The 22,822-nt window shown below is 43.2% G+C and overlaps 1 protein-coding gene across 3 annotated transcripts in view; it reads right to left on the reverse strand.

The window, feature by feature from the left end:
- Positions 1–22,822, reverse strand: part of unc5cb (unc-5 netrin receptor Cb) — a 111,923-nt gene that overhangs the window by 27,220 nt on the left and 61,881 nt on the right. For all 3 annotated transcript variants that reach the window (XM_056402949.1, XM_056402951.1, XM_056402950.1), the window contains exons 2-4: positions 20,915–21,145; positions 13,679–13,822; positions 8,262–8,365 (exon numbers count right to left, since the gene is read on the reverse strand). In XM_056402949.1, the coding sequence (XP_056258924.1) occupies positions 8,262–8,365; positions 13,679–13,822; positions 20,915–21,145 (479 nt within the window). The remainder of the gene's footprint in view (positions 1–8,261; positions 8,366–13,678; positions 13,823–20,914; positions 21,146–22,822) is intronic.

Below are 22,822 nucleotides of genomic sequence, written 5' to 3' on the forward strand. Positions count from 1 at the left end.
ATCCGGAGAGGTAATTGGCACATTTCTTGTCATTAACGAAGGGAAATTGCCACATGTCAGCTGTCATAGAGAGAGGGAGTCTTCCTGTCTGGTCGAGACAGCCGAGTGACGGAGAGGAAGACAACGTTGAGACAGGCACCAAAACTTAGAGGGGAAGAGGACAGCGACAAAGAGAGAGACAGGTAGACACAAGACGGGAAGGAGAAGACAGATGAGTGAGGAGGAAAGCAGGTGCACGTGCATCACTGAGAGGCAAAGACGGTCCAGACAGAATAAAAAATGGGGGTGGAAAGTGACTTTGTGTGGAAGAGGTGAAGACTCTGAAACGCTGAAGCGAGGAGTAAACAAAGAAGAAAGAGATCCAACTGCGAAGAGACAGCTCTGGAAAATTTCACAGACCAGGATGTACTGGAATGGATTTTATTGAGCAAAATAAGAAAGACAGGTTAGAAGAAGAGATATGGGGAGGTGCTGCACAATGTGGAGGAGGGACATGAATGATAGGGATGGATCAGTGACATGTGTGTGAATGCGTGTTGTAGGCGTAGCTGCAGCAGGCGTGCGTACATCACAGACGTACAGAGACCTTGCGCACGCAGGACTCATTAAGCCGGTCCAACAGACGGAAGGAGTTCAGAAGCAGCTCGTCAGTGTCGTGTCTTCAGCTGCAGCTTCTCCGTGGCGTTGCCTTTCACACACACTGAAACTGGATCCCATTTTAGAGACTGGTCCCTCTGAACTCTGCATTTCTAGATCGGATATCACGTAATGGCTCAACAAGGCTCGTTTCATTTTAAGAGGATTCTCCAGATGTGAAGAAAGGCAGCTGCTTGTACTCGTAATGAATTTCATGCATTTTCAGCTGATCCTTGTCAAGTTGTAAAGTTGAGAAATTCCATATGACCACAATGTATCAACCAGGTATTTGTTGGTAAACATAGCACTACACTATACAGTATATTTACCATTAAAGTTCTCATGAAATAGTATCATTACTTCTTTACTGTGATGTAATTCCTCTTGAAAGGGGATACTTTATTGTTTGGACCTTTTTATTTAAATCTGACATACTGTATTGCTTACATTATAAAGTTAATATGGCAAACTGTTGCCTACACATCCAGAAGATCAATATCAATATTCAATTGGAGTCATGCTTGTGTCCACCTGACTAATGTAAGTCCAATATTTACTGTATTATTAAAGCTCTGTTTTTGGTCTCCACCACCTACATGTGATTATTAAAAATACACCTATTTCTTTTTATTTTCCAGTTTTATATCACAGCTCTATATGTCTGATATCACATCTGGAACTTTAAACTGGATCAGGGCATGAAGTCAAAGCAGACATGTAGCCCTCAGGTCTTTTGGAGGACCCCACCCTGGTGGTCTATGTCCTTTAAAGAATCAAAAACTAGGATGCAGCTTCAGTGTCCTTCAACTGTCACTTTTTCCTCCCACTAGCAAACACAACCGGCTGCAGACCAGGCCATAGCAGCGTGGACGTGGGAGCAACCACTGAGTGGGATGTTTCTGTGCGCTGCCACGGTGTTCCAGCACAACACTAATTAGCCCAATATACAGAACACACTGTATACAATCCACTCACTTGTTAAGAACCAGTGCAAGGCAAAACCATTCATTACTCATCGCTGTTGTGTCAAAAATAGAACGTACAGCAGTATGGGGGTGGAAAGGGGTGTGAAAAGAACATGGAGGGAAAAAAAAAAAATGTTCCACAGCAATGTGCGCGACTCCTCTACAGAGAAGTCATTATGAGCTCTCCTGCTTCTCCATGTGAAGTCTAACTATGTATCCAAAGTAATTTATTCATTTCCCTTATTTCACAGCATATATCCGCTCCAAGCTTGAATGACACACCTGGAGAATGAGCCACAAAAGGTTACAAACTGATTATTCAATCATTCACTACGAGACAACAAGCCATATGCTCTGCATCTGCCTGCATGACAAGTATGGAAATGTGAGCTGTATAAATATTAACAAGCTGAAATGCACAAAGGTGTGATTTGAGATGCGATTTGAAAAATGTTTGTATGTGTGTATATGCCGGTGCTAAGCTGTGTGTATTTGTGTATGTGTGTGTGTGTGTGTGTGTGTGTGTGTGTGTGTGTGTGTGTGTGTTTGTGAGGGTGTATGCGGAGGAGCTGGAATGGGAAGGGTTTCGGGAGAACAAGGTTAGGTAACAGAGGTGGAGTTGGAGTGGTTACTGCTGTAGGTGTCCATACAGAAGACGGATCGCTGAGACTGGAGCCAGGAGTAATGACCTCCTCCAGCTCTGCCCTGCCTGTAGCTCCGCACAGTCTGCTGAAGGAGAGCAGCCATTTCTTAAACTAGCTCCAAGGACAGCCAAACACTTCACTTCTGTAACACAGCTCTTTCTGTTTTCTCTCACACTCTTCATACGCCTCTTAAGATATGATTCCCACGATCACTCACTCGCCATTACAAGTGACATAAAGTTTGGGGGAGGTTATGTTTTCCTCACTCTCTCTTTTGTCTGTTTGTTGGCAAGGTATCTAAAAAAAAAATGACTTGTTCATAATTTGGTGTATAAACCATCCTTGGTCCAAGAAACAGCTGATTATATTTTTGATGGGATTTATTCATTATACTGCGCATTTTGTTTTTTAAGCCAAAATGTTTTGATACATCCGTGTGTGGGTGGACAAGTCTGAATTTACAAGTTGACTGCAGAGAAGCATGGCACACACATGCTATTTTATGTGAAATATTAAATAATAAACTAGAATAAGCCATTGTTAAGGCTTTGCAAGATGGAGAACTGAGTGATACACACTGTGCACGCATGCCTTGCTCTCCCGAGAGTCTCCCCTGGCCTTTAGAAAAGCTTAGATGATAACTCCACCAAGTAGGAGGGTTTTTGTGCTGTGATAGAGGTCACAACTCTCTCGGTATACAATACAACCCTCAGCAGAAAGGATAAAAATGCTGGAACTGATTCACAAGCTCAGTGCAATCGGCTCAAAAACCATTTCAAAGTGATAAAGATACAGTTTACCCCGAAATGAGAACTCTCTCATTTATGTCTCATTCCCCGTGTTAAATGAAACTACCACTTGGCACACAGCAATTCACCTTCCCGATGATTCAAGTTTGCTTAGAGAGATGTGATTTTTTATTATTTTATGCCCGATTTGGAACTGTAAACAAGTAAGATATGTTGCGAGAAAACTGGGATGGCAGGTGAAGCAGAAGTTTAAAACTCTGGTTGCATCCTTCTAGAGCCTCAAGCAGTGCTTCTGTCTCCGTCCTATAATAAATAATTGTATTTTTTTTTTTACATATTTTTTGGTTTGCTTTTGCATGAAAATGTTATTAAGAACCGATTCATTTGAGGTAACAGGAGAAAGGGCAGTGTCTTAGCACAGAGGACAGCACACATGTTGGGCTATTAGAGTAAATCACAGCCTTTGCACAGGAGAACTGAGGTGATTGACAGGTGAGTGCCTGAAGGGCAATCTTTGGTTGGTTGCCAGAGGGATTTGGTCTGGCCTCCTGACACCTTCTTTCCCATGGGTAACCTTAATGAAAACGCACTTCCTGTTTCACTGGGCACTGAAGTGTTGTAACTCCTGACATCCCCGGCCCCGCTCATAAATACGCCGCGCACCGTTTTTCACTGGGAGGAAGCACTCAGCTACTTCTTGACAAGGTGACCTGACGAGCTGCTGTTTGCGCTATGCCTTTACTTCGCCTATTAAGTGGAACTGGGCCTAAAATCAACAGCAATCACTGACATTTACATGGTGTGATGTGTGGAAAAGACGGACGCTAGATCTCCATAACGTGCCACGGTCGGGATATTTGAGCTATATTAGATTTTATAGCATAACATTCAGTGTTGAGAGTCATTATCACTATACATTTAGTCAATAACAAAAAATGGAGGAAGCGTAATTTGAGCTTATTAATAAAATCTACTCACAGAACTACATATGAAACTCTTGAATTTGGCTCCAGCTGTCTGAATTCATCTTAGTTTCCTCACTTCTCCGGATGAGGGAGTGTGAAGCAAAGATCTTTTTGTTTCCTGGCTTTCTTCTCAGTAAAGCCAGTGTACTTAATCACGGCAGCAGGGCCCCTTCCCCGCAGAGCATCAATGACTCGTTACCCATGATAACACGGCAGGACCCTGGCTGACTGAGGAGATGCCTGAATTAAAATCCTGCTTCCATGGAAACAGGCTCAGCAGCTCACGGTGCTGCATCACCTCTGAACTCTTGTATTTCTCTCAAGGCTGTGACAAGTGCTCTGAAGTGGAGCTGGAGATAGGGGGGGGCATGGCAGAAGAAAAGAGAAAAGAACAATAAAGCTGCATTCTTTCACAAAGGAGATTTAAGTCCATTTTATGAGCCTGCCACATATTCTTGAGTATGAAAAGAGGCCACTGTTACCTCTGTGGAGGCCCTTTAGATGTTGATGAAAGAGTGTCATGGAGTTATTCAAAGAGAAGGATCTGCGTTGAGCTGATGGAAACTCCTCTATCCCCATCTTTACATTTATTAATCTATCTATGGGCAGCACTCACCAAGTAAGCCCACACAACACAGACACAGTGCACAGAGCCTTTCCTGCCAAATCACTTCTTCTCCCTTCTTTCCTAGAATAGCCTCAACAGTTACATGTTCCATCTGCTCTTGATTACGTATATATCAAGTATTCATGACCCATGGAGACGTGTAACAATGACTTTGAGGAAGCTTGGTGATTGTCTGATGTATCTAGACCATACAAGACGTCCAGATGACTGAATCCTTGTGCTATTTCAGAAACCTCACCCGCAGAGTTTCAGGCCAAAGTTCCATTGGTAATGGTCGAAAGGAGAGCCAAAATAAATGCCTGCTGCCTGTTTTCTTTGTATGTGTGTGTGTGTGTGTGTGTGTGTGTGTGTGTGTGTGTGTGTGTGTGTGTGTGTGTGTGTGTGTGTGTGTGTCTGTGTGTGTGTGTCTCTGTGTGTTTGTTTGTGTGTTCCACAACTTGGGGACTATCTGCGCGTAAGAAAAATCAATGTGTCAACTGAGAATAACTGAAGGGCTAGGAAACCTCGGATTGAACCTCCAAATATGAAAACCTCTGATGGACACTGTTTCATATGCTTTCTTATGAAAACCTGCTGCATCATCACAGGAGAAAATCCTGATTATTCAGCATAAAGTTTATTTTTTGAGTCAACAGCCCTTGCAGAAAGCCAATAAAGACTCAAAACCACTTGAACAGAATCACAGGATGTCATTACTGTGGTAAACCGTCAAGACAACCTATAATGTAAATCATCTGAAAAGTGGAAAGACAAGGGAGGAACTCAAATAGCACAGTGCCACTTTGTAATCCGAGATCAAAACTAATTGTGATGGACTTACTTTGATTCTGTAGAATGTGGGCTTCCTGGTTCTGAAATTGCATGTGTGAGCCGCGGTGAGTTACTGCGGTAACTCATCGCTAAAAAAAAAAAGCTGCTAAAATCTGGCACCATAGCTTATCTCTACCTTTAAGTATGAGAAACTGTCAATGCTTGCATACATTTAACTATTATGACAGCAAATATTCTAACAGTTATTTAAGTGCTTTCAACAATGACAATAGAAGATGGCGTTAGTTCCCTGCACTTGTGTGAAGTTTGGATAGCTGTCAAAAACTGAAATGACAGATTCTAATCAAAAAACTCTTTCATTCCACTTTGAAAAGAGGAAGCACAAAAGTCTTATTTCTTCTTCCAGTTCATCAGCAATGAATCTTCTTATGCCAGCTGGTAAGCCACTATCAGTGCTCACTCTATAGAATAGATGAATAGACCTTCAGTGCTCATCCGAGTTGCTGGCAGCATGTTATCATGTGAGCCTGTGAATGCAGGCGTGTTAATGTGCTTGCTGGTGCTTTGACATGTGAACATGCATGTGGAAGTGTAGCTGTGTGACAATAAACTACATGCACAGTTAGCACAGAATGTGTGTGTGTGTGTGGTTGTGTGTGTGCGTGTGTGTGTTTGTGTGTGTGTGTGTGTGTGTGTGTGTGTGTGTGTGTGTGTGTGTGCGTGTGTGTGTGTGTGCATGTGTCCTGCTTGTCCTTTTCAGGAAAGAACAGCTTTGGAGCCATGCCACACGGCACAATGTCCATCACATACAGTCCACATGATTTAACAAAAGTGCTGTAAGAGTATGGGTTTTATGGCTCAGCCGCTGCATGCCATCCTGCCAGCCTCTCCCTCGCTGGGCGAAGGCCTGTGAAGGAACCACAGAGCGAACTGACAGCCCTCTGGAGGCCTGACAACAACCAACTGGATCCAACCCCGACAAACCTCTTCTCCTTCTGCCTTCAGCCTCTCTCATCCTCTCTATATTTTTTTTGTCTTAGAGTGGGTGAAATATGACAGATCTTTCCTGCACAACGGCTGCTACATATTTCTGCCATTTCATATGTAACCACAGACTTAGCCCATCTGCTTTTTCCGAGGCTTTTTCTCTGGCGGGCTTGTGTGAGAAAAAGGCCCGACAAACACAGATGAAAAAGCAGCATTCAGTTTTGTCCTTTTTCCCACTGAGGCAGCTGTGTTTGAGTTCAGAAAAAAAAAAAAGAGGAAAAATAACTTGTGGAAAGGAACTGTTGTCTTTTTTTTCATAGCCATGAGGTAAGTGTGAGTAATTAAAGAAGCTGAAAGTGGGCCTCTGTACACACACAAAATTCAACTCGATCATACAAGGAAAAGTAAACAGAGAAAACAACCGCTGCTCTTAGTTAGAATACAGAAAATGGTGCATGCAGGGAGAATAGAAAACAATCTGTACAGTGTTTTCTCTTTTCTTTTTTTTGGAGGAACTCCACCTGTCATCAACATTCTGACTTGAGATGGTGAAACTTCATTCTTCCTTGTAGATCTTAACCAAACACTGTTTTTTCTTGTTTGTTGAATAGACAGCCAGTTTGGTGATGGGTGAACTACATGAAAACAGCACTGATTCTACTTCTACCATTCACTAAACTCGAATGCATAGCTTTACCCAGAGTGAAAATATTATTCATATTGACATGTCTTCATCTGGGTTGCCACAGCAACTCCATATCTCAGAAAGCATAGATGTGCCATGATTGGACTCCAGCTGAGTCTTTAATCGCTACACTGAGCCGGTCTAGGATTGACAGGGAGACCTCAGACAGGCGGCAGAATCACCATTACTATATGGCTGTTACAGCAACACTATCACACTGAAGCCTGGATTGTATAAGGAGAGTCTGCCGAGTGCCAGTCCCAAACTTTCGTCCATTTAGCCTGTCAGCACTTTCAGCGGGGATAAATGCTGTGCAGTTCCACTCACTTAACTCGGCTTTTCCAGGTCAATCACAAGCCTTTACAGAGTTCAGTCTCTACACCCCCAGCTCCGAAAAAGAGAAAAAAAAAAAAAAAACACCAAAGCCCCCCCACCCATCAAACCACCCTTTCATCCTCTATTTATGTTCCTGCAATCTCAACTGAGCCTTTTCAAATGCAGCTATAACAGTGTTCTACTGTAGGGCAGGGAGGAAGTGGAGCAGGCTGGAGATATTGGCTGAGCTAAGGTAACACAGGGACACAACTGGTTTTATTCTTTTTTTTTTTCCCCTCTGCAGATAATTACAGTTTCTCTCTCCTCTCACCAAATTACAGTGACTGGCTGATGTTCAGGAAATACCCAAACAGCTTAAATAGCCTAGGCAGTGGTGGAAAAATGTCCTTATCTGTGTGCTGGACTGTGTCAGATTTATTCAGTGTTATTTCATTACAACTTCTGAAATGGGCAGAGTTCACAACTGAAGCAAATTCTGCAATCAACACAGTGTTCACTTTTTAATGTGGCATGAAAGAACAGAGCCAGTGACGGGCACTACAATACATGCTAATAAATGCATACGCTAAATGTACAATTGTGTGGGAATTGGACATTTTAGCTGCCCATTATATACTTAAAAAACAGAAATCAGGCATGATGGTGACATTTCTGCAGAAACCACCTCCAAAAAAGTCAGTGAAGCTCTTCCCATAAACCTCTTTTTCAGAACAGCCAGTTTATTGGATTTGAGGCGAGAGCTTTTGGCTGAGCTTAGTCTGGATAATCACAAATGCCTGCATTTCTATGGGAAACATGTATAAGTGCATATTAGAACTTATCTTCTCAAACAAATAATCAAATTACCCAAACAAGTACAGTGTTGTGGCTTGGTGTAGTGACTTTTGAGCCTTACCTCAGCAGCTGGGATGCCTTCAGGTGGGCGACATTGGAGCAACACTTCCTGCTCAAGTGACACTTCCTTCCCAAGAGGCTCCTGGTCAAATGTCTTCCTCAAGTCTGCAATGAAAACAAAAAAAAGGCACACAGTGCATCAATATTTATCTATATGTCATTGACAGGTAGATGTGAGGGCTGTTATAAGAGCTATATTTCATATTAAATGAAAAGTAAATCAATAATAGTATTGGTATACCAACAATAAATCATCAAAAGAGAAGGGAGGGTAACTCATCAATAATAATTCACCCTATGCAACAGCAATAAACAACGGTGTGTATCTAAATAGAAGAAACTGTGACTGAGATTTATGCTTTCTTTCTATGTCCCTCACCTTCAGCACTCAGATAAATTGTCTGAAGTAGATGGAGGGAAGAGAGGGAGAGGGGGAATCACTCGCCCTCCAATGAAAAACCAATATTTTTGTGGTGTGAGAGCCCTGATGGAGTAGTGCAGGGCAGGGATAGTGGCGCTGACAGGGCAGGATTACTGGTGGTGTCATGCTACACTGGAACCCGAAGCCCATTAGACATATATCATCACCTGCTGCACAGACGGCGACAGGAGTGGCGGGCACATCATACACAACAGGAGGAGGAGAGGAAAGGAGAGGAGAGGAGAGGAGAGGAGAGGAGAGGAGAGGAGAGGAGAGGAGAGCAGAGGAGGTAATGGGGAATTACAGCAGTACTTTGGAACTTTGGAGCCACTACAGCACCAAATCTACTATGAAACCTCCAAACTCCACTTATACCATTTCCACAGACTTTGTCATATTCTTGGCATACATACTCTTTAGCCTTTTATTGTCACATTTAATCAAAAGCAGTGACCACATCCACCACAGCACACACGCTCTAAAATGTGTTTGTTTTTCCTTTATAACACATTAATATGGTGTATACATGCACAGACATCAACTCTCTGAAACAGCCTGTAAACTGCAAGAAGGGACTAACGTGAACTGAACCCATTAGACCAAGCCAGCCCTGCAAGAAAGAGGAAGACAAACTGATTTGAAAATTCAAGCTGTTCTATAATGACAAGCTAAACTCAGTATACATGTTAAAAGAAACAAAGAACTATTATTTTCAATCATTCAGCTTTAAACAAAAAAAAAAGAAAAAAAAAAAAAGCTGAAAATGTGTTGCAAGAGTGAGAGAAGTGTTGAGGGTCGGCTTCGGGCTTAATTTGTAATCTCTAAGTTTCTGATTGCATACCAATGACATCCATTTCTCTTTCTACCTACACATAAGTGTGTCCATGGAAACAAACCCAGAAATGACCCCGGTTCAGCGATTCAATCTTTGGAAAGGATATGGAAATTCTTCTTCACAGAACGCTATTAATGCAGTGACGGATTGCTATTGATATTGTGTGCTAACATAAAAAAGTGATTTATTACATTAGATAGCTCGAAAACGGCACGTTGGTTTTGAATTCAAGTTTTAGATGTGAGTATACTGTAGACTGGAAGCGCCACAGTGACACATCTGCATAGCAGAATTCCTGCGTCCGAAGACGAAGCCGACGGCACATAATAAGACTAATACTCTTGGGTACAGTGGTTGCACAAGTGTAATAGGACACAGTGTCCATGCTGTATCTATCATAGAAAATGAATGTTCCTCTGTGACTGTGGAGATGGAAGTACGTGTATGTGAATTTATATATACTGCACTGGTACAGAGATAGCATACAGTGACTCTCATGTATTTTTTTTTCTCATAGGCCCCTGCAGTAAAGAGACATCCCTAAAAACTGAGCAAGACAGAGGTGAAATTTACAGATTTCATCACTTGCTTTCTTTTTCTTCAATAGTTTTGAGATGGGGAGACATTACACTAAAATAGAGACATTTAATTTTTCAGCTAACGGTTCCAAATCCTTCACAGGAGAAACTATATCATGTTCTTATTACAGAATACATGATCAGACTGCACCCGGAAGCCCTAAAGAATACCTATCGTCGTTTTATTTGGAGAAATTAACCTTAGAATAACAAATTCAATGAGAGTTTACCCCAATGCAACCTGAGAGTATGCGTGTCTTCGGGGGAATATGCCATAACTCCACAAATTTCAATGTATTATAAAAGCTGAAAGGGTGACTGTTGAATTGAAAGCAATTTCCGTAAATGTCTGGTATGAAATTAAAAGAAGGAATGACTGGAGGGGCATATTCTGGGACACAGCTTCATCCAACTGATTGTTTTTTTTTAAGACAGACAGAGGGAGAGAAGAGGAGAGGAGAGGAAAGGAGAGGAAAGGAGAGGAGAAGAGAGGAGAGGAGAGGAGAGGAGAGGAAAGGAAAGGAAAGGAAAGGAAATTTAAGACTCTAAATGGTACTTTTGTTTGCAATTGTAAGAGTCATTCTACTGTTTCTCTGCTGTCAGACCTACACAATGCAAAGATGGATCTTAGTACAAATTGCCTCCGAAAGATAAAAGAAGATGTATTCACAGTATGACAGGTGAAGAGAAGAATCAGGCATCATCTTCTCCTGCACTGTGACACACACTATGATACACTGTAGGATGTATGCAGTACAGGGAGGCTGGCCTGGCCTGCACAATTTCGGCATTTTGTCATTTGATGGTTTAGAATGGACCATAATGCCTAGCAGCTACTGGTGGTAGTGTCTATATTTAAGTCCATAGCAGGTTTAACAATTGGAAAAGTGAAAACTCGGAGTAAAGAGCTGCAGAACAAGAAACAAGAAAACAAATGTTTCTATCCATGTACAAGATTTTTGTCTTTTGTCACTAAAATAACAATTAGTTTCTTTCAGCATTAAACCAGAGCTTGTTAACAACATCATGCATTATTGTTGAGAACATAACAATCACCAAATAGCCTGAATTAGACTATTAGTATTAATGGCACAGGCCAGAGGTTGTGAGTTAATTTCAAATATTCATGCTTTTATTACTCATACTTCTTGTAGCAGATAAACTACAGCTTGTTAAACTAAAATTAAACACCCAGCGCTTGTATTGTTTTGTTTTTTTTCGCAGACCTTTGGCATTACTCTTGATGAAACACAGTAAGTAGCATGCAAGTGATTATTTTTCACTGTATATTTTTATTGGATGTGGGTTTAAATTATGCTTCCCCTCCAGAATCTCTCCTCTCCTCACTTCTCGTAACCCTGAACGGTGCTGTGGGACACTGAAGGGTGTGGGACCAGCTGAGTCGACATTCCTGTGGGAGTCACACCATTCCCTCCTCAGTCCTCGAAACACTTCCAGCCCTGCGCACCCCCAGGGAGACGCACACATATGACAACCATTAACTTAAGTGTTTGGCTACTTGTCATGCTAAATTACACCAGCGCCACACTTCAGAAACAGTTTCTTCCTTGCTTGCTAAATCATTAGGGTGCTGGTGCAACCCTATAGGACTCACCAAGTCTGGGTTTTAATCATTAGTAAAGTCACAAGTAATAAAGTTGAGGTTTTACTTATTATGCTGTGTATGTGTACCAGGCCCCAAACAAACAAGAAAAATAATTTCCAGCTTTTTCAGTGAACATTACCCTCCACCAGGCTTTTGAAAGGTATTTTGGTTGACTTAATTCATTTTTAATTTGCGTCTGTGCATACACTTGCATTGCCTCTCTTTGGCAAGCAATCACTGCACCCCAAAAACGGAGGCCAATCAAAACAGATTTATGGAGGTCACATGAAAGACGGGCAATCACAAGGAATTCACACATTCTCTCTTTCTCCCAACAAGCACACAGTGCCTCTGACAATACCTTCAGCCTGTCCAGCCTTTTTTTTCTTTTTTTTTGCAGGTCTGAAAGCCAGTTCTTCAACACAACAGCCTCTTAACTCACCAGCGCTGGCTCTGACTCACCGTCTGATTAAACTGTATATGTTTAGATGATGGGAGAGGAGAGGAAAACAAGCCCAGTTTCCATTAGCCTAACGGGATAGAGTCTGGCTCTGACAAGAAGCCTGCCTGGAGAGAGAGAGAGAGCCCAGTAGAGGAGCTAATCCATTCAGCAGAAGCTAATGGGAGGGGAAGAGGGGTCCATTGTGATTTGAGGGATAGGTTAGTACTGGCAGGCTGCTCATCATGGGTGATTATAGGAGGTGGAGCAGCGGGAGTGGGCTCGGTGGGAGACTGAGAGGCATGATTCGGATTCACCAGGATAGTATAACAGTAGCCGTAATGAGAAAAACTACTGGTGTTTGAAATAGAGGGAATACGCTGGATTTGGACGGAGAATGTAACAGAGGGAAACAGTAAGAGAGAGGCCGCTAGAGAGTCAGCAACAAAAAGAAAATGTGGAGAAAGAGAATTAGGTGAGATAAAAATGGAGAAAGACATGAGTATGATTGCTAAGTGGCTCTAAATGGAGCAGATCATGTGAAAACCGTGGATATTGACTCCGCACTGTGCTACTCTGCTGCACCGTGGAGGGGAGATTGAATCGTTTCAACAGTGGCGCTGAGTTGCCAGCCAAACATTAGGCTCCAGTGATATCCCTACCCAGCCCCATCCGGCAGTGATAACAATATATTTGATGCAGACTACTTTACACACTGCAAATGTGGGGTGTTTTTTTTTTTGTCTTGTTTGCCACAAGTCAAAACATAAACAGCAAAGCTGGGCGGGACATGTCAGTCACAACGTCTTTGACAGGAGCTGAAAGTGCGATGATCTAGATGATACTATGAAAGACGTCCCTTCAGGTGGAAGTCTGACAACAGTGTGTGAGCAGTTGCGTTATGTAATTCGTGTTGTGCTGCAGAAGTGTTGCCTTGATACGGCGCTTTATTCTTTCAACTCCGCTTTTCTCACCATGTCCTCTGGAGTTTCAATACTCTTTAGATTTTTGATTGGCAGATCCTTTTGGGAACAATTAAAAAATGAGCCCAAACTTTAAGAGGCAACAGAATGTTTCTCATTACTTGGAAGCAATTGTGTTGCGTTTTTTTTTTTTTTCCGTAGGAGGACAAACACACATGCAGAGAACAAATGAGGACCACCTACAAGAAAAAGAGGGAACGCTGGCTTAAACATGTGCCATATCCTCTCTACCGTGTATACACTGCAGCAGCCACCCCCCACCCCCTTACACTTTTTCTCCAGGTTTATACCATACACAAGGAAACTCATTCAGACTATACAGGCTTTTTACCAACTCCAGTTCAAAGGGATACTTCAGTCCCATGTCAGTAAAACCCTTTCTTCACTGCATCCATCTCCAGAATCTATAAATCTGTCATGATGCACAAGTCAGTCTGTGGGACACATTTCCTTGGCAGCCAAGACATTTTGTTTGGAGAGGAATACAAAGATGGGAGAAAAGATAAAGACTGAGTAATGGGATGGAGAGAGGAATGATGGGGGGGGGGTTACTCACAAGCGATACGAACGTGGGCTTTGCGACTCTTGGTGGTCCCTGCGGAGCTCCAGGCCACACACTGACACCAGAAGTCCTCCGGCCCAAACAGCTCCTCCACCTGCTGCCGAGTGATCTCTATGCTTGCCTCCCTCACAACCAGGCCTGTGAGGAAAGACAGGAAGGGAGGGAGGCAGAGAAAGCATGCGAGGAGGGAGGACAGGGTTGGCAGTAAGAGATGTGGATAAAGAGGTTTAATGAGGAGAAATGAGGGGAGGGAAGGGGAGAAAGTGACAGAAAGTTCACATTAGTACATCAACCGATCGACAACAAGTGAAAATGAAACTAAAACAGAGGAAAATGAATCAGTTGATATGAAGAACATGAGCAATCCACACACATAAATGCATTATGTAGATCCTATCACACAAATCAGTATAATTTACATCAGTCACATCACATGCTTTGACACTGGTGTGTGTGTGCGCGTGTGTGTGTGTGTGTGTGTGTGTGTGTGTGTGTGCGTGGCTGTGTTTGTGTCAGTCTGGCCCCGATTCTGGAGCCAGAGCGCTGAGCTGTTTGGGTCTGGGCCCTGTGGGGGAGGATTCTCTGCATCATGGCTAACACAATCCTGTTTGCTAACTCCTCTGATTACTGCTCATCTGGGTGCCAGGACCCAAACAAACAAATCATCCCCAAAACAAATGCCTCTACCCACAGCTGCCCCGCTAGAGCAGATTACGCTATTGCTACAGTGTGTATGTCTATGCCTGTCTGTATATGTGTATGTGCGAGAGAGCACGAATCGAGCGCATGCATATGTATAATGCGGTGCAAGAGCATTCATTGAAGATACGAATGCAATATCCTGCCATGTTTCAGCTCTCAACCCATCATCTTTTTTTGACTGAATGGGAAATTTGTGAGAACAATGGTGGTATCATGAAACCATGATGGTAACTATCAGAAGCGAATTATTCCCTATGTGCTAAGATGGTTCCTATAGTTCCAGGCTGGACGCTGCTGGTCTCCAGAGTAACCTGAATTTCAATGCGCATGGATTCATGCTGGAGTCATTTTACAGGACACATTGACTCAATAGTGATGCAACAGCTCTTCAGATATTTAAAAGAACATGCTGTGAATATCCAGTACCACCTCATCCCCAAAGTGCTACTGCTCTATTAGGTTTAGATATGGAGGTTGAGCTGCCCACTAGGAAAGTCAAGTTGATGTCATTTTTCTGGAACTGTCACACTCATGCACCTGGTCAGCAATAATGTGAAAGTGGACCATAACATTTAAATGATGTCTATATGCTACCAAAGGGGCTTTTGTGTGCCTAGGAAATATTCTCTTTGCCCTCACACCACCAAAAGCCAGCCCTAACCATTAAAACCATATTGTTTCTATATCAAATTCAGATCATGTCATCAATGTTACAAAGCACTATTTGTCAGGCCTGACCTGGCTACTCTTCTTTTGTTTTCTCTTACTGCTCTTTATTCACTCACTTGGTGATGACTTGTTTTGTGGCCATTTTATGTTGGTAGCTGACAGAGTGACAGAAACTGGGAGTCTGTCGCAGTTGTAACACATCCAAAGTTTAATGAGTTGTGCACACAATTCTTGTGCTCAGTGGTTACGTGCGTAGTCATAGCCTGCCTGTAATACTGACCAAATCTCGCCATTTTTGACATTTCTTCCCACAAGACTGCTGGTCCCTTGACACACAAATTACTACTGTTTTTGTTAAAAAAAACAAAAAAAAAACATTATATTACATATACAATTTTCACAAATCAATCTCATTTTAACTAGGTCTCGTTAACTGAGCTTACCTATGAGATGCCATGTATTGTTGATGTGACATCATTATCAGGCGCCATCTTGAAATTGTGTGACGGATCACTGACTCATCGTCCCAATGTTCCTTCAATCAGTAACCTCATCTCTCCCTCAAATCTAATTCATTACATAGTGATTCACCACCTACTCGACCGGAGACAAAATGGACCAGTGTCGAATGGGGGTAAGGCTACCAAACAGGTGTTGCCGTCATGTTCCTCTGATTTCTCAACACATTTCATTCTATTCGAATGATTATAACTGCTGGTTATGACTTAATATGGCTAAAATTTAACAGAAACCTTAATGAATATTTGTAAGCATCAATAAAACAGTTGACAGTATCACATTGCGTCAATATATTTGCATCCGCCGCCTATGTGTATGTTAATATCCATGACTTTTTCTCCTCTTCCTCTGAATAACCACACTTAATACAAAGCCTCGGGACGTATTGTGCTGTCTGAGTAGGTTTATACACTAGGTGTCTGAATGAAAAATGCAAGCGGAATGGATGGTTGAAAAATGAACATGCCATTTTACTTCAGGTTCAGTGCATTCACACAGCCTCCTTGTTCTGGCACACACACCAAGCACAGTGACATCCCACACACCAGCTTAGCTCTCATGTAAAATTTACACAGTGTGCCGACAGGCAGAGGAACAGCCACGTCTGTTGTGTGAGCATTTGTCTCTGCATGTGTGTGTGTGCGTCTACATGCATGTGTGAGTCCAACGGTGTGGGTGTGTGTGTGTGTGTGTGTGTGTATGTGTGTGTGCGCGCGCGTGTGTCTGTGGTTGTCTGTACTGTATGCCAAAGAGTTTGTCTGAGAGGCTGTGTATTGGTAGTTTGAGAATGTCAAGGATGGATGTGATGTTGGGAGAACATCTAACACACAGTAGCAGCGAGAAAATCAATAGTGGAAACAATAAGTAGATATGAATTCTCTGAGGGCGTAAAACACACGCCAGAATCAGTTAATTTTTTTTTCCTGTCTGTGCTCCAGATTGTTTCTGAAGAAGGTTCTGCAGTGGTGACTTATCTGTCTGATGTTGTTACGATAGGCCGTGTGTACTGTTAGGGCTTAAAGTGACGATGACTACTAGCTATATGTCTACTTTAAGAGTCACTCATGACTTCATAGCTATTACTAAAGCTGGATTAAACTCTTTCTGAAGTGTGCTTGAAGCACATCAGAGGAATCACTCCAGAAGAAGAGCAAAGCCGGCTGACCTCATCCAGTGACTTCATGTGTTTGCTCAGCTAGCAGCTCTTAGTACACTGCACAGCATAACGATAATAACAACTAAACAAAACACAGACAGAAAGCGAGTGTAGACCGTGTCAGGGCCAGTGACGGGGGGGGGGGGCCTACTTCACAGCCGTCTATGTGGCCATTAGCCGCAGAAATGACTCTACAATATGTCCCATTAATAGCTTGGCTGAAGTAGGGCGCCTCATTGGAGATGATTCATTATTAATGTGGTCATTAAAGTGAGCTAGCCTAGCTGCTCGGTGTTAGCAGCGGCTAACATTATTGATCAGACCGGTCAGGCAGAAGAGGAGGCATTGGTCATTGAAGGAGAGCTGGAGGAGGAGGGAGGGAGTAAGTGCTCTGATTATCTGGCCAGATGGAGAGTACTCCTGTTTGATCTTCTAGCTCATATCTCAGAGAGAGTGACAAGCCGTCTCCAGTGTATATTACTCTACCTTTGCCTACTTATAATTAATTTGCTGCTCATTTGCTCTGATCAATGCTCCTTTTGCTCACGAGAGACTGTAACCTGCCCTCAACACTGGGAGGTAAATGCTACAGTGTTCAGGTGGTAACAGGATGAATGTCTAACGCAGCCATCACGCTTTGCTTCGTCTCACCACTTTTTCCATTCTTGACTCCTGACAAGTGACATTTTCTGCACATGATCTGAATCTATACCTTCTTTTCATGCGTGCCCCCATTATTTCATGCAAAACAGGTCTCAGTTCACATCAGAGTGGTAAACCTGCCTTCCCTACTGCTGCTGCCCAGCTGAACTTTAGCAACAACTCTTTTACACAGGTGCAACGACAATCCATTCTGCTGACTGTGTAAATAAAACTTTTTTTTTCTCCTTTAATTTGTTGTTTCAATTGCTTTTTTTTTTTTTTTTGTTTGGGGGGTGGAGGTGGGGGTGAGGGGTGGGGGGGTAGCACTTCCTTTCTCTGATTTTTTATTGTGTTGACTGGCTGCTGCTCAAAGGATAATCACATGCAATCAAATGCTCTACTGTTTTCTAAGTGTAATCACCTGCTCCTTAAAAAACGATAATGTCCAATTCCACCTCTTGAGAGGGTAATCAGTTTCATGTACTATATGTACTTTTATGGGGGTTTTTTTGTGTCACATGTGCTCCACGTGGCCTTTAGACGGTACATATACCAGCATGGGGTGTCTGAAAAACCACTGTGTAAAGTAGGTGCAGGCGAGTTGCTTCACGCTCTGAAGAACATCATGTGGGCAAAGACTGCCGGTCAAATCAAGTGAATCAAGTCCCTTTTTGCTGATTACATTGCAACTACTGATGGCGCACCAATCTAGCTCTTGGCAGCGAATTGTTTACATGACGCTTTTACTGTTACTTGCGTCATAAATAGTGTTCACCCCTTTTGAATGTTTTCATGTTTTATCGGGGTTAAGCACTGAATCAGATTAGATTAATGCGATGCTGGTCAACAGAAAAAGACCCCTTAATGTCAAGGTGAAAACAAATCTCTACGAGCTGATCTGAATTAATCACAATTATAATATACAAAATAATTGTTTGCATAAGTATTAACGTCCTCCAAATTTGCACCTTTGGCAGCAATTACAGCCCCCTCGGTCTGTGGGGACAGGGGTGTATCGGCTTTGCACATCATGACACCGCCATTTTCCTCCATGAAACTGCTCAAGCTGTATCATGCACAGAGTCTGGGGATCATGAGTTGATGGCATTTTTTTCAAGTCCAGCACCAAATACTAAATTGGAACGACATCTGGACTTGGCTTGATAGCCAGAAAGCTCAATTTTGCCCTCATCACACACCATAAAATCGCCTTACATCTAACTAGAATCTCGCACATGCCTCCTGGCAAACTGCAGCCAAGATGTCATGTGCGTGTTATTTTAAGAGCAGTAAAGCTGCGACTGGTGAAGCACTCTGGCAACTGTTGTTGTATGTACAGTCTGTCCAATCTGAGCCCTTGAAGATTGTAGCGTCCTCAGAGCTGTCATAGGTCTATCAGTGGCTTCCCTCAGCAGTCTTCTTCTCACACTCCGACTCAGTTTTTGAGGATGTCTTAGCTGCAGGCAGAATTACAGCTGTGCCATACTCTTGTCATGTCTTACTGACTGATTTAACTGTACTCCAAGGGATGCCCAGTGACATGTAAATTTTCTTGTGCCTCTTCTTTTTTTTTTGCAGAGTTGCTTGGGGTGTTTGTTTGTCTTAAGTAGGTTTTTCCGCGACAGTGACTAACCAAATCTGGAGTACAGGTGCATTTATACTACAAACAACTGAGCCCCCTTGATTACATGCAATGATTCGCAATTAACTAAAATTGGATTTTCTAAAGCTAATTAACTAATGCAAGCATGCATTTTTGGAGGCCACTTCTCCATTTCATATGCCAAAAAGACATGATAGATACACACACACACACACACACACACACCACACACACACACACACACACACAAACAGCTCTACAATGTCGTTCCTGTGTATGTACAGTATTTGAAGTGGACAGCACCTCGGTTGTCATAGGGAGTCAAACATCTGGATAAGGATGGAACGGATGCAGCCTGTAGCCTTAATGAACAACAACATCTTCAGTTTTCCGTGTTCACTCTCTCTCAGTCTCTTGCACTCTCTTAATCTCATTATCTCTCATTTCGTCTTATTTTCATAAGATCTTAAGTCCTTGGCAACATGAAAGCGAGACACAGAGAGAGGACGAGAGAAGAGGAGAAACAAAGGGGGAGGGGAAGAGGAGGGATCGAGAGAGGGAGATCAAATTTCTTCGGGCTACACTGTCAGTGGTATTGACCAGGCCGGCCACTTTCTATCGGTGTTCCTTTTCTGTCAATCTGGGGAAATCAGAGAGCAATGGAGTGGGCTGAGAGAGGCTGCGCAACACACAACTCCACTGGGCACTGGTGTGTGTGCGTGTGTGTGCGTGTGTGTGTGTGTGTGTGTGTGGGGGTGGGGGGTGGGGTGGGGTTGCAGTGCAAGAGCATAAATGAATGAATATCTCTGCAGTAAATAGCCTGTGGATACGGTTGTGTGGAGTGGGTGCACGTATGATGTGTGGGTTGTCTTCCATGTTGATGCTTTTAGCACAAAAACCTTCTGACACAAAAGCTAGGAGCCACTGCTACCTTAGCCCTCTTGTTTGTCATAATCATAACCATGAAACACATCCTCAGATCTGCCTATTCTTCCTCAAGTACACTAGGTCGAAATGAAATGATTTCAGGTTGCAATTCAGGTTGTTTTTTCAATACTCCATTTATATTCGTGCTGGCTGCAACATTCTTTCTGTGTCTGTGTATCTACCTTTGTATCTTGTACCTGTGCTGCAACACTGTCTTTAGTACCGTGTTTTTCTTCCATTTCACTGAAACAGCACTTGAGAGGTATTTTCTATTAAATACATCACATACAACATGTACGAGAATGTTCGACGATGGCTGAAGTCTATGTAAGTGTGTTCTTACAGCCCAAGCACTCACATTTAAGTGAAGGAGCAGCTGCCAGTGTGTCTGTGTGTGACCATGCAGACTTGTGTGGCAAAACAGTGGGATGAAAAGGGTAAATGCGATGTGATTGGTACCTGTGGGCGACAGAAAGAACTCAATTTCCAATACAGCAGCTGAATGCAGCCAATCAGTGCTGGGCTGTTGCAATGGCTCTGGTGCCTTCAGGGGCCGAATTTTGTCGAAAACAACCCTGCTGGAGATTCACTACCTTCACTTCTCCTCTGGATGCTCACAAACATGTACATAAAGACACACCTACACACTCAAAGGCGCACACACACACACAGACACACATGCCACAGAAGTGGTGGTGCTATAGTGTGCCAAAAGGAAAGATGTCCTCTTAGTTAAAGCCATTTCTGCAAATAAAGTGAAGTGAGCCTGTAAATTTGATAAGCACACATGCCACTGTGTGTTTGTACACACATTTTTTTGAGCAAATAGTATGTGTGTGTATGCTTTGATCAACCCTACCTCCTACAAATCATGATGATATATATTAATTTTCTTCCTGAATAATAATGGCTGGCAACATTTTTTTGCCAATACAGGAAGTGTGATGTCCTTATACTGCACAGCAGCCATAGGGTGGAGGTTGGGGTGAATATTTGGGTTCTGCTCACTGACCGGAATTCTCGTCAACCCGCTCCTCCACAGTGTGCTCCTTCTGGTGAACCCACTCGCTGTTGCACTTGAAGTAGATCTGGGTGGCGGGTGTGGCCTTGCAGTATAAGTTGACCGGCTTGTTCTTGACAATGTAAGCCTCCTCTGGTTCCATCAAAAACACGGGCAACGGCTCTGGGGGGTCCGAAGGGAAGGTTTCCGGCAGCTCACCGAGACCAATGAAGTCATCCTCAACTGTGAAGTGAGAGAAGAGAGGGAGGGAGAGAGGGAGGGAGGGACAGATAAAAGAAAAGATGAAGGGAGGCAGAAAGCCCCAGAAAGAAAGAGAAAGAGAGAGAAAAGAAGATGGGGTTGGGAGAGAAAGGGAGGCAGACAAGAGACAGTGGGACAGTGTATTATAACCACAGTCTTTGCATGGGATTATCCATTCTCACAGCACACAGTGAAATCCCTATCATTTGATATTGTGGAATGTTTACACAAGTGTATTTTGGAGAGCAGGAAATTCTGGGATTCCTCGCAGGCAATAAGGCTGCATGGATTTACAGAAACCAGGCCTTGCTCGGTCTAACCACAACCAGCTACTGCTGAGAAACGAGAGAGAGGCAGAGCCAATAATGAGAAGCAGGGTTCAGAGGTTGACTCTGAGGAACTGAAGTTATAAGCTGTCTCTGCTCTCTCTGTCTCCCATTTTCTCACTCACACTCTCTCTCTGTCTCTTTATTTTTCTCTCTCTCTTTCTCTTTCCCTCACACACACATATACACACACACACACACACACACACACACCCACCAGCTCAGACATTTACACACATGCACACTCACATGCAGCAGATCTAATGACCTCAGGCTTTTGGCCCAGTTTGTGCCATTCCTCGGATACTTCTGCAGTAGACAGATACGCTTCCCTGTAATTACAACTCCCTTTCATCTCCCTGTCTTAAATCACATACACACAACTGCATGCGTGCGCGCACTCGCTCGCACACAAACACGAACAAATGCTCACAGTGGCACAAAACATCGCAAGCACACAAATACATGGGCATATACACGCCCACGAGCGAGCACGGCTAACTTTCTAACTCTTTGAAGAGAGGAGGATGAGGCCTATTCGCCACCCCATTTGTCACCTCCAGAACTGTTCTATTCTTACCATCGAACCGGTAGACATCAATTATTTACAAGTGTGAAGGAAAGAAGGCAGAGTAATAGAGACAGAGATACAGTGGGGAAACAGAAGGTGAGAGAGAGAGAGAGAGAGAGAGAGAGAGAGAGAGAGGGAGGAAGAACAGAGACAGACGGTGAAAGTAACTCAGCCAGACAGACGTAGATTGAGACACTGAAATGGAGTTGGGCAGACGGACAGAAACATAGCACAGGATGACAGAAACAGCAAAGCAGACTGTTCGGATAACAGAGGAGTTTATCAGCCCATCAGTAATTCTTCCATGTCCTTCTATCTACCCGCCTCCCTGTCCTGCGTGGACATGCTGGAGCCTTGTTGTCTGACAGAGGTTGCCTCCTGGATGCTTTGAGAGCACTAAATAATGCCTCTGCTGAGCAGATATCTCCCCATGATGTCTCTCTAATGTTATCTCTCCCTCCATACCTGCCACAGATTGAAGTTGATTGCTAGGAAATGAAAGGGCAGGGGGAGCCAATCAGAAAATGACCAAAGCCGTCCTCACCAAGGGAAGGGGAGGGGTTCGTCTGTGTTCTGTTATGAAAGTGTCTGTGTGTGTGTGTGTGTGTGTGTGTGTGTGTGTGTGTGTGTGTTGTGTGTGTGTCTGTGTGTGTCTGTGTGTGTGTGTGTGTGTGTGTGTGTGATGCTGGTATATTAGTGTTTTTTAATAATAAAAAGTACAAACTCGCTTCTCTCCCCCCTAATCTGGTGCTAATTGAGCAG

The sequence above is a fragment of the Seriola aureovittata genome, chromosome 18, assembly GCF_021018895.1.
Source record: "Seriola aureovittata isolate HTS-2021-v1 ecotype China chromosome 18, ASM2101889v1, whole genome shotgun sequence".
Taxonomy (NCBI): domain Eukaryota; kingdom Metazoa; phylum Chordata; class Actinopteri; order Carangiformes; family Carangidae; genus Seriola; species Seriola aureovittata.